Below are 14454 nucleotides of genomic sequence, written 5' to 3' on the forward strand. Positions count from 1 at the left end.
CAGGCTAGATCATTTTGGCCGTCCAAAAATTATTATTAAAGCGAACTGATTGCCAAATCTAGAGCTCTAATTTTGAACATAAATTGAACAGAACAGCATGTGAGAGACTGTGAGGCTCTAATGGAGTCCAATATGTCGCTATAGTGGCATCTATCCAAGCACTGGGATGCACAAGTGCTTGTTGTGTGTCCCGTACCTGGAGGACTGGGTAGTATGTGTATTTCAGTGTTTAACTCTCCGCAGACTGGAGCGCTGCACTGACTGAGCGCCCTTTCTCACATCCACCCCCACCTGGAGCAAGGAGGGAGGGAGGAGGGAAGGAAACAACACTCGGACCAGTTAACTGCTGAAGCCTCTACGTGAAACCAGAGCAGGAAACTAACTTATCTCACCACCTGCTAGCCAGAATGGCTCACTGCAGTCTCAGCATTCACCAGCTGTCATTGTTTTACATCTAGTCATTCATCAGCGTCATCATTTCTCCCCCCGAAAGCACAATGTTCAATATATCAAATCAGTTCACAAATGTGCAAGAGCTTGGCCCATGTATCATGACAATGAAAATGAAGGATGGTAATGTCTAAGTTTTCTGCTAGCGCTAGTTATTTTGTACAAGGACTTATAGTCAGAAATCATCCCTGAATCATGGCTGGTTTGTTTTCGTATCTGCGGATGGGGACAAAATACTTTCAACCTTACTTTCATTTGGCTGGTGGCTGTTGTTAATTTCCCACCCTTTGCACCAGGCTATGTGGCTGATTCACATTAAATCGCTCTCTGCTTCTGAGTTTACAGTGTTTGTGTGTGACTCAGTGTAAATGATGAAAACACGGACTTACCCTTCTAGCGAGCATGGTTCCGTGTTCATCAACAAACTGCGCCTCAGCAGCATAGTCCTCTTTCTCCTCTCTCTGTAGAAAAAGAACACAATTAAGATATAGATATAAATTCGTAATATTCATATCGCTACAATGACAAATTGTTTGCAATCAGAATGTAAAACAAAACCAAAAAGTATCTGTCATGGCAGATATTTCCCATGTGTTGCACCGCACAACACATCATTCTGGTCCGGTTCTGTGACTTCATCAAAATGATCCATTTTGATGACATTTGTTAAGTGAGACTAAAACAGTTGATGGTCGTGAGCAAAAAATCAAACTGAATGACTTTCTTCCCATCTGATAATTCAAAAAAGATAAAGGGATGGACAAAAATGTTCCATCTCCAGGCGCAGGAAGCGGCGGGTGGTCGGCGTAGCAACCTGACCTGGACCCGCCTCTGCTCCTGTTCCCAAGCATGTTGACCCGCCTCCTGGTGAGAGAAGCCCAGCCCCTTGTCAAAGGGCTGCGTGCCCTGCAGGAGGCGCCCACGCAGCACCTGAGAGTAACCCGTGTCACACACCGGAGTCAGCAGAGCCTCCTGGGCCACACGCAAGCCTGGCATGCTGCCGTCACGTCCCGATGACATTGAGCCAACCCAGCCCTGCAGGGAGTCCTTGTCTGGTAAATAGGGCTGAAATGCTCCGCCTCCCACCATCCTGGAAAGCAAAATACAAATAAAGCAAAAGGGAAAGAGAATGATAAAGAAATAAAAAACATAGTGATGTAGACGATATGTTGATGTGCATTTTGACTACAGACAGTGGGAAAGGACACACAAAGACGTCAGTCTGACCACAGTTAAGGCCGACATACCGGTTGTCTCCATTGTGATCTGTAGCCCGACTCAGTCCCGACATCTCACACCGCTGGGCGTACACCTGTTGGCCTGCAACAACAGAAATCCCTTCCACTGAACCCAGCCCTGCACCTCCTCCTTTTGCTCCTCCTCCCGCCGCAAGGCCCTCCCCTCTCCTCCCATCCGACCTCTGACCTCCCAGCTGGCCGTTTAGGTTGACCTTGGGAACAGCACCACTGGCCCTCACCCTGTCCCTTTCTGCCAGTGCACTTGCTGGCTCCTGTGGCGCCTCCTCCTCTTCAACCTCCCCTTCCTCCTCCTCCTCCTCCTCCTCCTCCTCCAGCTCCATGATGGAGCCGCTGGCTCCGCTGCTCGGGCGACCCAAGCTGCAGGGGAGGGAGAGCGTGGCGCCCTCTGAGTCATCAGCCCGACTGCTGCCCTCTAGAGATGAGTCCTCCACTGTGACCAGCGAGGGGCTGACCCCTGCTGGCCACACCTGAACGTCCGACATCTCCATTAATGTGTCTTCCTCTGTGGTGGCAATAGGGGCGCATTCAAGGCTGGACACTTCTTGCCAGTAGGGCTCCACACCCAGTGGAGAGGGCAAGCTGTACTGCATTGAGGCCGGGGACAGAAGCTCCTCCTGCACCAGCCCATAACCTGGAGGGAAGACAGGGGCGAGACAAGAGAAAGACTAACACCACGCAGGCACAGCCAGGGGGAGGAAGGGGAGGTGGGTGGTGGGTCAACTGTTTCTCTGACTTATAAGGGAAACAGTGGGGCTCAGCCCTGTCCCAATATAGCAGGAAAGAAAAAAAGAATAGGGCTGGTCCTTATTACGCACCTAAAAGTTTGGACCTGTAATTTAGGATTAAGACATCCTTCAATTCATTTCATTCAGTGTGATAAGAGACACACTGATTCTGAAGCAACCTGACTCCAAGACCCTGAATAAATCCAAGCCAATATGCTTTGTACTAATTTCACTTTAAAAGGCAGAACACAATAAAATTATTGTAAGCCACAAAACATCTTCTACATCTTTCTACTGTTGATTTGTCTAATTGATGTAAAAACATATTTGGACTGATTTCATTCTGTTTTTGGGTTTGATGCAAAGGAGGCACTTCAGGTTATTGTCATTGGGACACAGCAGTAATAGTGAGGTGAGGGATAAAGGGGCTTGGTGTGTCATCCACTGTGTGTGTGTGTGTGTGAGGTGAATGGTGCAGGACTGTAGTTTGTTTCCATGTAAGAGAGTGAGTAAGCAGAACACACATTGTGTTCCCTGATAAGAGACAAAAAAGGTGAGTCTGGAGTTATATTTTGATTGTGGGGTTGGAACGATATAGGTTTTTTAAGGCTCTCATTCCCTCTGATCTCTCAGCAAAAAGAGAGAGAATTTTTTTAGATTATTTTTCCAGATTTCAGTGTCCCTATCACAAATGGATGGGAATGGAAAATGTATCAATGTACAGCCAATCCCTAAAAGACAAATTTGTTTAAATTCTACTTCAATTTTTCACCAATCATAATGCCGCTGCAGTATTTAAAGGGTATACTGTATATTTGTAACTAATCAGTCTGGGGTGCTGGGTGCTCTGCAATTTAGATTTACTTGGATTTTTTCTGTGATGTCCCACAAGCTGGGATTCAAATACCAAAGCTTTAGGCAAACATCTCTAATATCGTCCCAACCCTTTGTTACAGGCCCCTGGTTGGGGGGTCAGCAGCATCTTGCAGCTTCTGCAGAGGAAAATGCAAGTTACTGTCGCGTTCTCCTGTAGCTGCACATCAGAGTCATGCGTTCCTATGTCTGCATCCCAAGCATCCAAATTAAGGTCACTGTCCACACACAGTCATACACGTACAAAGGCACATACATTAGACAAACTATTATATTTTAATATTTCTTTGTACTTGATTTAATGGAAGTTGGTCAGTTTTTGCTCTAAACTGATATATAATCACTCACCTAGTTGCAGTATGAATTATTTTCATTTATCCAATTATTATCTTTATAAGACTGAGGACAGCAATGATATGCGTTATGTATATCATTCAACACACATTTTGTTTATCATTTAATGTAGCATAACACTTGAATATAATAAGCAAATACTGTGGGGTATTTGAGAATAATTTTCTGTTCTAATATGGATCCTATATTAACAGATTATTCAATGTGAAAACATCAGCAAAATGCACAAGGACACATAAACATACTGTCAATTACACAAGCACAAATTTTATATAGTAATAATTTTTCTATTCTTTACCATATTGATTTTAGTTACAATAAAAATGTGGTGTATTAATTATGTGATTCATATCAAAAGCTATATATATTTCAATTTTTAGTGCATACAGTTTAATGAGAACAAGTTTGTTTTGTATTTACTTCTCATGTAATTTTGGTTCAATATTTTGCTATACTGTGTAGCTGTATATACATTCTTAAATAATCATTATTCATAGTAGTTTTTTCTTTGTTCACTTTTAATATGCTCATATATAAAAACAATTTTTATAAGTAATAATTTGATTGAGTGGCATTTTGATTTGTTATCTATTATTTAAGTTAACCTAAAAACACAGTTAAATGTCTATTTAAAATAAATGCTAGGAAATAGTATTTAAACTAATGAACTTTGGAAATATAATCTGAATAAAACTAAAAAAATAAAGCTTGTCTTGATGATATTTGAAGACAATATTACTCATGTTTTGACACGTGACAGATATGGATTGGAGATTGCCTGATTAATCGATACTGTAATTAGACAAATTGTTGCATCAATGAGTTCAGATGAATGAAATTCAGTGAAACTGAACAGTAAAGGAGTACTTCACCCAAAATTTAGGTTAGGATGTGTTCACATTGTGGTCCAGTCCTGCAGGAAATGTTTCAGTTAAGCATCAAGCAGCAAGAACAACAAAAATCTATGACAAAAATCTGAAAATAAAGAAAAGGCTGTTTAGTGGTGTGGCTGAGAAGGGGCTTTAAAAGAACAACCCGAGGTATAGTGCGAGTTTTCAGTTTAATTAATATAGCAAATGTACGTTAACAATAAAACACTTTAATCAAAAACAAAAATATTTCCTGTCTAAGTCCTAACTGGATCACTCTGCCAGTCTCAGTCTGGATCAGAGAAAAGAGCGAAGAGAGGCAAAAGGGAATCAATGACTTCTTAGAGGCAACAACATCTGTATTTCACAATCACAATCATTTGTTTTACTTGAATTTTTGGATTTGAAGGAATATGATTGGCCTTAACAATATCATTGCAATTAAAAATGCTCCGTAAGAAATGACAGCTTTTACAGAATGATATCTACCAGTACATTTACTGAGTAGAAAATTCTGTATGTCGAAACAAAACAGTGGAAATTAAGAGGGGTCTCTAACAAGATACTATCAATGAATAACCTGAAATTTAGTATTAATTTATCCATTTATAGAGTATCGATTTTTAGCACAACAGTTGTTGCAACAACAGAGTGTATAAATATTTAGTCAGTTATAATGGTCCAGCTATGGGCAGAAAAATGATTGGGTGAAACAATGCAGCAAAGTCTACCTTACCTGACCTGTGTTTAAAGGTACTTTCTATTCATAGATTTTAGATGCTTCAAGGTCAGAATAATAAGAGAGGATAATTTAAATTTTACCAGCACATTGAGGCACCAAAAATAGCATCTCAATCTGTGTAGCTAAAAACTGAAACTTATTCTAATGGGATCCATAACAGCAGCTCTGTACAGCAAAACAATAGCATGTATCAATGGGTGAAATACCTCTTTACTGTGTCAGTAATCGTCTCTCAGAGTTTATGGGCTAATGGACCATAGTGTGGGTAAGCATGTGTGTATGTTTCTGGGATGGTACAGGGCCAGGATGATGAGAGGTGGTGTCAGAATGAGGTGAACAGGGAGGAATGAGTCAGAATTAGAATGAGGGTTAGAATGAGTTTGATGAATCTGGGTTAGCCTTTCCCTTCACTCCTGCTATTTAAACACAAACACACACACAAAGTGTCAAAGGCACAGGATGTGGTGAAGCACAAATAAACTCCACAGAGATTGTCATGGCACAAGGAACAAAAAAAAGACAACACATAGCACAGCACGCTACTCACTTTGCCACTGTACACACACACACACACACACACACACACACACACACACACACACACACACACACACACACACACACACACACACACACACACACACACACACACACACAATACAGCACTCATATTAAAAGACAGATGAGGACACACACTTTTGGCTCACAGGTGAGGCTTAAATGTACAGAAATAATCACACACACCCAAACCAATACACAATACACAAACACACCTCAGAGCATTATCACTGCTGGCAAATAACGTTCAGGCAATGTTAACAATGAGTGTGTCATCAAACTTGGGCAAAACCTAGTTTATAAAAATCATTAAATATTCTAAAGTAAAAACATTTTGTGAAAGATTTTCTTTTGCTTTTACGTACATTTTAATTGCAGAAAACAATTTTAAAAAGTAAAATTTTTAAAAGTAAAAAAGTGTGAAAAATAAGACAAAGCCATAGTTAATTTACAGTTTCTTATTTTGCCCATGAATGAAAGACACGATCTCAAAGCAACATTGTGCGTTGAACATTATGTGCTACGCAGCTGACTATGTCTTACAGCGTAGCATTAAAAAAAACACACCATTTATTTTACAAGAAAAGAAAAAGAAAACATTTGTTTGTTAATATAGCATTTAAAACAAGACTGAAATACACCCATTGAACAGAGAAAACATTTTACACTGTGAAGAAAACCTGAATACATTGAAAGCATGCCATGCACATAAAGATGTCATAATCAAAAAATAGCAAACTTTATTTTGTTCAAGAAACTGCACACTCACACATCCCTTTCACTGCACAGACAAAAGTCATCTTACGTAATTCTGGATATAAATGTATTTAAATTATTTTTTAATGTAATTTAAGTATTACACTGAGTCTAGTTTAAAAAAAAAGACAAAATATTCATACACATAAATTCTTTGCAAACTAACCTAAATAAAGTGATTTCCTTAGCCTTCTTTGAATACTAACAATAAAAATTTACTGTAGCCCAGGTCTGAAACATGCTCACGCACAAACACACACACATACACACACGAACAGATACTGTAATAGCAAAGCATGCAGCATGCACATGCACAAACTGTAGTACACACACAGAGCTGGATTGAGAGAGGAGGAGAGGGTCCCCGCTCGACTGAACGAGGGAGGAGCGCGGGAAAATAAGATGACAAGAGAAGAGGAGGCCCAGAGGTCAACATGAGGTCATATGAGGTCAGAGGTCGGACAGGAAGAGCTGTGCGGAAGAAGAGCAGGAGGAGGGAGGAGGAGGAGCAGGGAGGCTGGGCAGCAAGATATGACATGTTATAGGTTCAGAGAAAGACTGAAATTAGGACAGAGAGAGAGAACGTCCTGAGCACAAGACAAAATTTCAAGGCCGCTGGAACATTGCACTTATGTAACAATGTCTGCTGTCAGTCAAGCAAAGTCAGACAGGTGAAATTCTGTCTTGTTCTCAGGAAAAGAAAGAGAAAGACAGAGAGAAAGAACAAAGGAGGAATAGAAACAAGGTATGAAGGCCCAGAGCACACTATCATCTGTGTACTAGTGCCACTTTTGACTAGTGTATCCATCCCAGACACACACGCATGCACATATGCACACACACATGCAGGTGTGTGTGTGCACACCCTCACGCAGCAACACATACACCCACATGTAATCTAAACAACCCCAAACATCCATAATTAAAAATCAGGAATTAAGTGTTGGCTTGTTTGGCTTTAAATGTTGTGTTTACTCTTGGTGAAATGGAGTTTTATCCTCGTTTCTCATATCAAGTCAGAACAATCAGAACCATCATGTTCAGGGCTCAAATATGAGGTGTGAAAAACTGTAACTAAAAAAGAAATGACTTGTGCCTCAGTGCCCTTAGTGCATGCTGCAAAAGGCCGGGTTCATGGTGGGAGAATGACACCATTCCTCAGACCTCAAGAACATGACTTGAGATTCATCATCATCATCATCATCATTATCATCATCATCATTTACATGAGCAGCAAACCACCATGCAGCCCAAGGTCCCTTCAACTTACCCCTTCTGAAAAACGGGGGTCTAATAACTCGTGGCTTGTGCACTAGACGCAATGGCCTTGTGTCCGTGATCTCTTGTGGAGCAACAGAGACAAGGTGAGATGGCTGTTACCCACACTTAATGAAGCAGGGAGGTTTTCAGACGTGGAAAGTATATGAGAGCAACAGCTCACCTTATTGTGCTGAAGAATTTTGTCTCAGATTTTCAGTAGTGCTGACTATAACTGTCATGAACTATATATCTGTTAGTTATCTGCGTAAGCATTTGAGTAAATAAACCCTTAAAAACTGAAATCAGAATCAGTCAGAATCATTGTGATTGTAAATAAGCTTTTCTTCTAATATAGACCATTTCTTCTGAATGTATAGTAAGTAACTGAGTGATTAACTTTCCTTCAGATTCTGCTTTAGCAGGAAATCCCTGTAAACTTTCCATTTCTGATCGTCACAGATCATCATGAGACAATTATTATATTAACAACGAGCTTAACATCAGTGAATATGCTGAGAATTAATTCCATGTTTATTTCATCTTGTATTCTCCCTAAAAACTTTATTAACAATCAAACTGTTTGACCTTTTTGTCCCATGTCTTGAATGAGGAAGACTCCACTTTAGTTGGTTTAATTAATTTAATTACACTTTAGTTGAGAACATTCTTGCATTAAATGGATTCGTAACATGCTATAGAAAAAAGTCAAATGCTTTAGACTTAGTGACAGACTGTTTCACCTGCTTTAAGGCAACAAGGTGTTAAGGCTAAATACAGAATTAAATCACTTGTTGAAGAGCAAGGCACATTTTTTTCAGTCTAAACGTAACGGGCCAATTCATTGCACACTGACGAATATGCTATATTTTTAAACATTGCATGTCTTGTGTGTGTGATGTTTGTGTTTGTGTGTCTTACCATTGATGATGCTGGGGGACAGCAGGGTGGAGTCGCGATCGCCGAGTCGACAGGCACCCTCCTCCAAAGACCCGGGTGCTGGCTGTGGAGCCTGACCTTCCACAGACGTCACGATGTCTGCGCGGTCAATGTTCTTCAGAGCGGTGTACAGGCTCTCCACTGAGAGGGAAACCCATCGAGGGGGGAGACAGACGAACAGACAGGGAACACCACAAAAGAAGATTGTGTGCACAAGGATGCAAAAGAGAGAGACATACGAAGAAAGTCAGAAGAGATGGGAAGTTAGATTAGTATTCTAAAAATAGGGTAAATCTATTGATTGAATTCTCAAAAAGAGATCTATAATTTGATGATGTCAGATTCACTTCTGTGCTGCAACTGAGATAACGTGTAATCTCTCAGAGAACATCTCTCAGACTTGCAGCAGTTTTATGTACTGATAAATGAATAAAACACTATTTAGGTGGCTAAAAAGAGATCTACAGCTCTGTTGAACTTACTCTTGGCCCTTTTGCCTTCTCTGCAGGCCCACAGGTTGAGCAGGGCAGAGCTCTGGTCCAGCAGTGAGTTGGGATTCTCCACACGGATCCTGTTGATGTCGTCCACACCAAACTGAAGCTCTCGTGCCAACTCTGCCAAAGAGTACAGGGCGAGTAGATACATTAGTATACATACAAAAAGAGAAAGAGAGATACAAATATTTACATATTTGAAAGGACTGACCTGCCCAGCTCAATCCCAGCTGTTCAGATATGATGTTGATTTTGATCTCAGTCCTCTCCATGGCGTTCACTGTGGCTAAAGACAAAAAAAAACAAAAAAACAGCTAGTTTAGGAACACCTAAGACAAAGCCAGTGTCTCCTTTACTGAACTGAGGAGACTGTAACTCTGACTCTAACTTTAAAGTCACACTTTATTTGGACAGTCCAGTGGCTATATTTTGCTGGTAAACTGTTATTGGTAAACTGGTAAACTGTGTTTTGGATTTAATAGGTAGATCATATATCCAAATACGTGTAATTGAAAGCTATGTTACTCAAATACTACAGACAACTGTTTGATTTTTTTTCAATTTCCCTTTTGGTTTCAATTCATCCTCTGTTTCCTAAAACACTTGAGTTGCTATTAAAATTATTAATAGCAATACTTACCTTGACAAAAGCATTTCTCTGTTGAAGGAAATAAGCAGCATTGTTTTGTCCATATAATCCTTAGGGTTAGCACACCATATGGGCAGGGGAGGTTAGAATTTGGGGCTCATTCAGGTGCTAGTCCCACCAGTCAAAGTAGCATTCAGTAACAGTTACAGAGGGACTGAAGTGCAATGTAGCAGCGCTGGGTATTTGATAGACAGAAAAGGCCTTTCCCCTTCAACCCCACCCACCATCAGCACCACTTAAACCCACCGTAACCGCCATCTTGACTCTGTTCATTTACCAGAGGCCAGTATAAGGGCTCCTCTGTCTAGCTCCACTGCGAGGTCCTGCCCATTCTCAGTGCTAAGCTACAATGCTAATGCTAACAGTATCTGCTGCCATGCCATTGGAAATCGCAGTGGAGACACCAGCGCCATGCAAAACCAATCACAGAAGTCATTCATCGGTTGTCATAGCTACCAGGACACTGAGGAAAGAAGAGGCTAATTTGCCATGTGCCATGGAGCCATTTTTTAGTCACGTTGGGGATTGTTGTTCGTCTTTTGGTCGCACATTCAATAAGATTTCCTCTAACTGCACTGCAAAGAACTCTGGGGCATATTGTAGAGCAGTGCATTGCATCCAAGGCTCAGTCTTTGTGCCATGCGTGCACGCGAGACAGATAGAGGAAAATAGAGAGGGTACATTGGGAAGCAGAGGGTTATGGGTAAAAGGGGCAGTGCAACATTCAGTGCCCGTCTCCACTTTATTTATATCAGGAGAGGGCTGAGAGTCAGGCAGTGAAGGACTCACCCACACCTGGCTCGTTCAGCGCACTGTAGCGCTCTCTCAGGGCGAGAGGGGTTAAAGTTCTCCTGCGCTCCTCACTTCCAACGACCTAAAGATAAATTCAAACAACAGAATCACGATACAATCACATTATAATTTTTGTCTGGCATGTCATTAATGCAGCACTTTTTAACCCTTTTAACCCACTGTTTGGCCTGTGTCACATTAGCACTATGTATTGCATGGATGGACTGGTACTGGTACCATGAAAGGTTACATGAATATGAGCATGTAATATGCATATCAACAGGTCAGAAATCCATCTTTCCAAATGAATGCCCTGTCATAAAACTGATCCAGGTATAGTGCACCGCAGAGCATACAAGTGAAACCTTAAAATATGGCATCTCCAAACCTTTTAAGCAGCCTCTGTACTACAGTGAATTACATCATTGGGAACTAAACGTCCAAATTCATCGTGGAGGTATTACAATCAAAACTGCTGCATTTGTCATTTAGGTAGATGACCCTAATAAGGGGGTGGGTGTTAAAGGGGTAAAGCAGTGCTGCATACTGTTTTAATAATTATTTGTTTGCGCACTATTTGAATTGTGTGTATAGATTTTGTGCGCAGTGATTGAAAGTGACTTAAAAAATTACCTGATTGTTCAACAGATTTTTGTTAAAGTTAAAATGTACTGTATGTACACAGTTTTAGCATTTTATTTCTAAAAGAATCCACTTTCTGTTAATTTGAAATTAGAGACTGCTGGTCCTATGATAAATACAGTAATCCCTGTTTCAGATACCGGACATTATCAAATGAGGTTCTCCAGAATATATAGTCTAAATATTTCAATATCTTCCAGTGTTCGTCTTGCTTTCCTTGGCCTCACTCATTGTCCCAGAGTTCAGGCCATGAAGACCTTCACTGTGTTATACAATGGGTTATTGTTCAGATATCGTTGTATTACACGATGAGAAATTGGTATGGCACAGTCCCTTGCTGGCTGTGTACTAGTCACCTTTTTCTCCTTGGCACCAACGTTACAATAAATATTTGTGCCTGAGACATCTGGACTGATGGTGAACTGATCGTCTTTTTCTCCAGCTCACAAGATTTAAACCACAATTGTTTTATACCTCGTCAAATAACTTTAGAAAAAATGACTTCTTATTTGGAGAGTGTCATGTAGCCAGACTTCTGACTCATCAAGCACATGGATGTCTAGGGAAATTCAAGCACAAAGGTTTGTATATGTGTGCTTGGGGGCATTGTGTTTGGGATAAAGTCCTTACCTTGACACAAGGTGGCATGGTTATGTTAAGGTTACACAGTACGTGCTGTGTGTCCTCGTACTTGGTGCACTTCCGCAGAAAGGATAAAAACCCAGAGGCATCCTTGTTGCTATCTCTGACCTGACATAAAGAAAAGACAGACGTAGAGAGGAAGAGAAAGAAAGAGAGAAGAAGAAGAAGGAGGAATAAGGAGAGAGGAAAAAGGAGAGAGCAGATAGAGGAATGGAAGAGAGAAGGGTGAGCAAAAGGATTAAGATGAAGGCAAAGAGGAAAGAAAAGAAGTGAAAGGAAATGAGAGGGTAAGAGACAGAACGCATAAGAGAAGAAGAGAATGAATCAGAGCAAGAGCAAGGAAGAGGAGGAAAAAAAAACACATCAAAACAGGTATTAGATCCCTCTACCATGTCTCGAGCATGTGGCGCAGTAACATGGGACGAGAAGCAGGGGGAAACAGGGATGGAAGCAGTCCACAGGCAGGCGAGAGGGAGAGATTTACCTGCACATTTTACCTGGACGTCTGTCAGACCAGACAGTTACAGAGTGACCGTGAGAGAGAGAAAGAGAGACAGTGAGACAGACACATACAGACAGGCAAGGCCGCAAGATAGGAAGGCAGGCAAAGAAAGTGAGGGAGTCACAGGACATGCAAACAATTACCCAAGAGAGTTGACAGGTTGATAGGTAAGTTGTTTGTTGCTTGGCTATTTCATAATGAAAAAGATTTTTATCATTCATCTAGCCGATGCTGAACGTTAGTGTATGTGTTACACTGATAGACACACATGGACAGAAAGACACTGACAGACAAATAGATGAAGCACCAAACAAAATGAATGAAAAATGAAAAATGACATAAATATAATTACAAGACAGACATGAAGAGGGACAGATGTAGTGCAAGAGAGGGGCTTTAGACAACAAAAATGTAAAGAGAGAAAAAGAGACTAAGATTTGACTCAATTATGATCAGAAAGAAGGAAAAACTAAAAAAAAAACAAAAAAAAAACTGTAGCATTACATAAAAAAAAAAAAAAAATCAGGCACAAATTTAGACAATTATTATCTTGTCGTTGTGTAGAAATACCAATGATTTGACAACCACAACGATGAAGGCACTGATTGACAACACATCATGTAATATAACAATATATCAAAAACGATCAATAACAATAACCTTTATTGATATACCCTCATACTGAATGAAAGATCAGACTTACTGTTTGAGTGAATTTATGTCAATACAAAGGTAATTTCACAGTCTTTCAGGTGTAGATTTCACTTTCTTAGTGTGGCGTTTATGTGTCGCTGAGTGGGTGCGGACGGAACACAGCACTGTTCTGTTATCTGAACTTTTACATGCTAATGGTGGGACAAACTGAAAAGTCTAGCTCACAGATATCACAGATATGAAAGGCAAACAGACACACAAAAACCACCATATGAACGGGTTGTCTGGGTGATCAGCAGGTGGGTGGTCAGGGGGAAAACCGACTAATTGCCGAAAGGATCCTTGACACACCAAACCCAACAACTGAACAAACAAAACCACAATACTGTATGAATACACAGCGAGTGATAGAAAAGCAGGCATATGAACAGTCAGATAGAGACAGACCTTGACAGAGACAGGCAGTCTGTTATCTCTGAAGGCCTGAAAGCTGAAGCTGCGAGGCTGCTGGGTGGCCTTCCTGATGGGCACTAGGTTCCCAGAACACTCCAGGTGCAGCGGCATCCCCTCCATCAGCTATTAAGGGTGACAAGATAAATCAGAACACAAAGAGCATGTGAGAATGATTTGACCCTGTAAAACAGCCAGAGTGAGGATTGATATCAAAGACACAAACCTACTCCTGATAAAACACTGCACTTGCAGGATTGTTGCTCTCCACGATGGGGAGGTCTTTGGAAACAATGCTAGCAAAGCCCACAGTTAATTAAGCCATCTTTCTTTTCATCAGGAAAAGAAAAAAAAACTGAGTGCTTCTTTGGCTGCACTGCTACTGACTACATTTACAGGCTTCTAATGCATCTTCTATTGCATACACTTAATATGGCTTTTAAGTAGCCGCACTTAAATTGATAGATGATATAAAACAAGAGCCAAATGCCATATTGATCTCCATAACACCTTTCCCTTTTTGTGAACTTGGCATCGTTTTCCTTTGCTCCTTACTGACCTCAATATCTCGACTGCGGGCCACTTCACTGAAGTTTTCGTGCAGCTCCAGCGTTTTGTCCATCTTGTCATCCGTCATGCAGTAGCAACGCAAGCGTCCCTCGCGTGCTTCATTCATCTTGGCAAAAATCACAAACTTTGCCATATATGGCACAGCCATTAGCTCCCGGTACAGCAAGTTGGCAAATGTCACTGCCTCTGCCGTGCGTGGACAGTCTGCCAACCAGAATCTGGATAAAGTAGAAGAAGAGAGAAGAGAGGGAACGTGGCGGATAGAAATTTGATTAAT

At 40.9% G+C, this 14454-nt stretch overlaps 1 protein-coding gene across 1 annotated transcript in view; it reads right to left on the reverse strand.

Moving 5' to 3' along the window:
• The window catches only part of ank1b (ankyrin 1, erythrocytic b), a 72261-nt gene that overhangs the window by 4785 nt on the left and 53022 nt on the right, over positions 1-14454 (reverse strand). Inside the window, exons 33-45 of the mRNA XM_056404195.1 lie at positions 14167-14395; positions 13605-13733; positions 11990-12109; positions 10715-10799; positions 9488-9562; positions 9265-9396; positions 8765-8923; positions 7857-7928; positions 1698-2340; positions 1405-1540; positions 1270-1314; positions 840-911; positions 197-291 (exon numbers count right to left, since the gene is read on the reverse strand). Coding sequence (XP_056260170.1) covers positions 223-291; positions 840-911; positions 1270-1314; positions 1405-1540; positions 1698-2340; positions 7857-7928; positions 8765-8923; positions 9265-9396; positions 9488-9562; positions 10715-10799; positions 11990-12109; positions 13605-13733; positions 14167-14395 — 1966 coding nt within the window. The 3' untranslated portion in view covers positions 197-222. The remainder of the gene's footprint in view (positions 1-196; positions 292-839; positions 912-1269; positions 1315-1404; positions 1541-1697; positions 2341-7856; positions 7929-8764; positions 8924-9264; positions 9397-9487; positions 9563-10714; positions 10800-11989; positions 12110-13604; positions 13734-14166; positions 14396-14454) is intronic.

This window comes from Seriola aureovittata, chromosome 18 (genome assembly GCF_021018895.1).
Source record: "Seriola aureovittata isolate HTS-2021-v1 ecotype China chromosome 18, ASM2101889v1, whole genome shotgun sequence".
Classification (NCBI taxonomy): domain Eukaryota; kingdom Metazoa; phylum Chordata; class Actinopteri; order Carangiformes; family Carangidae; genus Seriola; species Seriola aureovittata.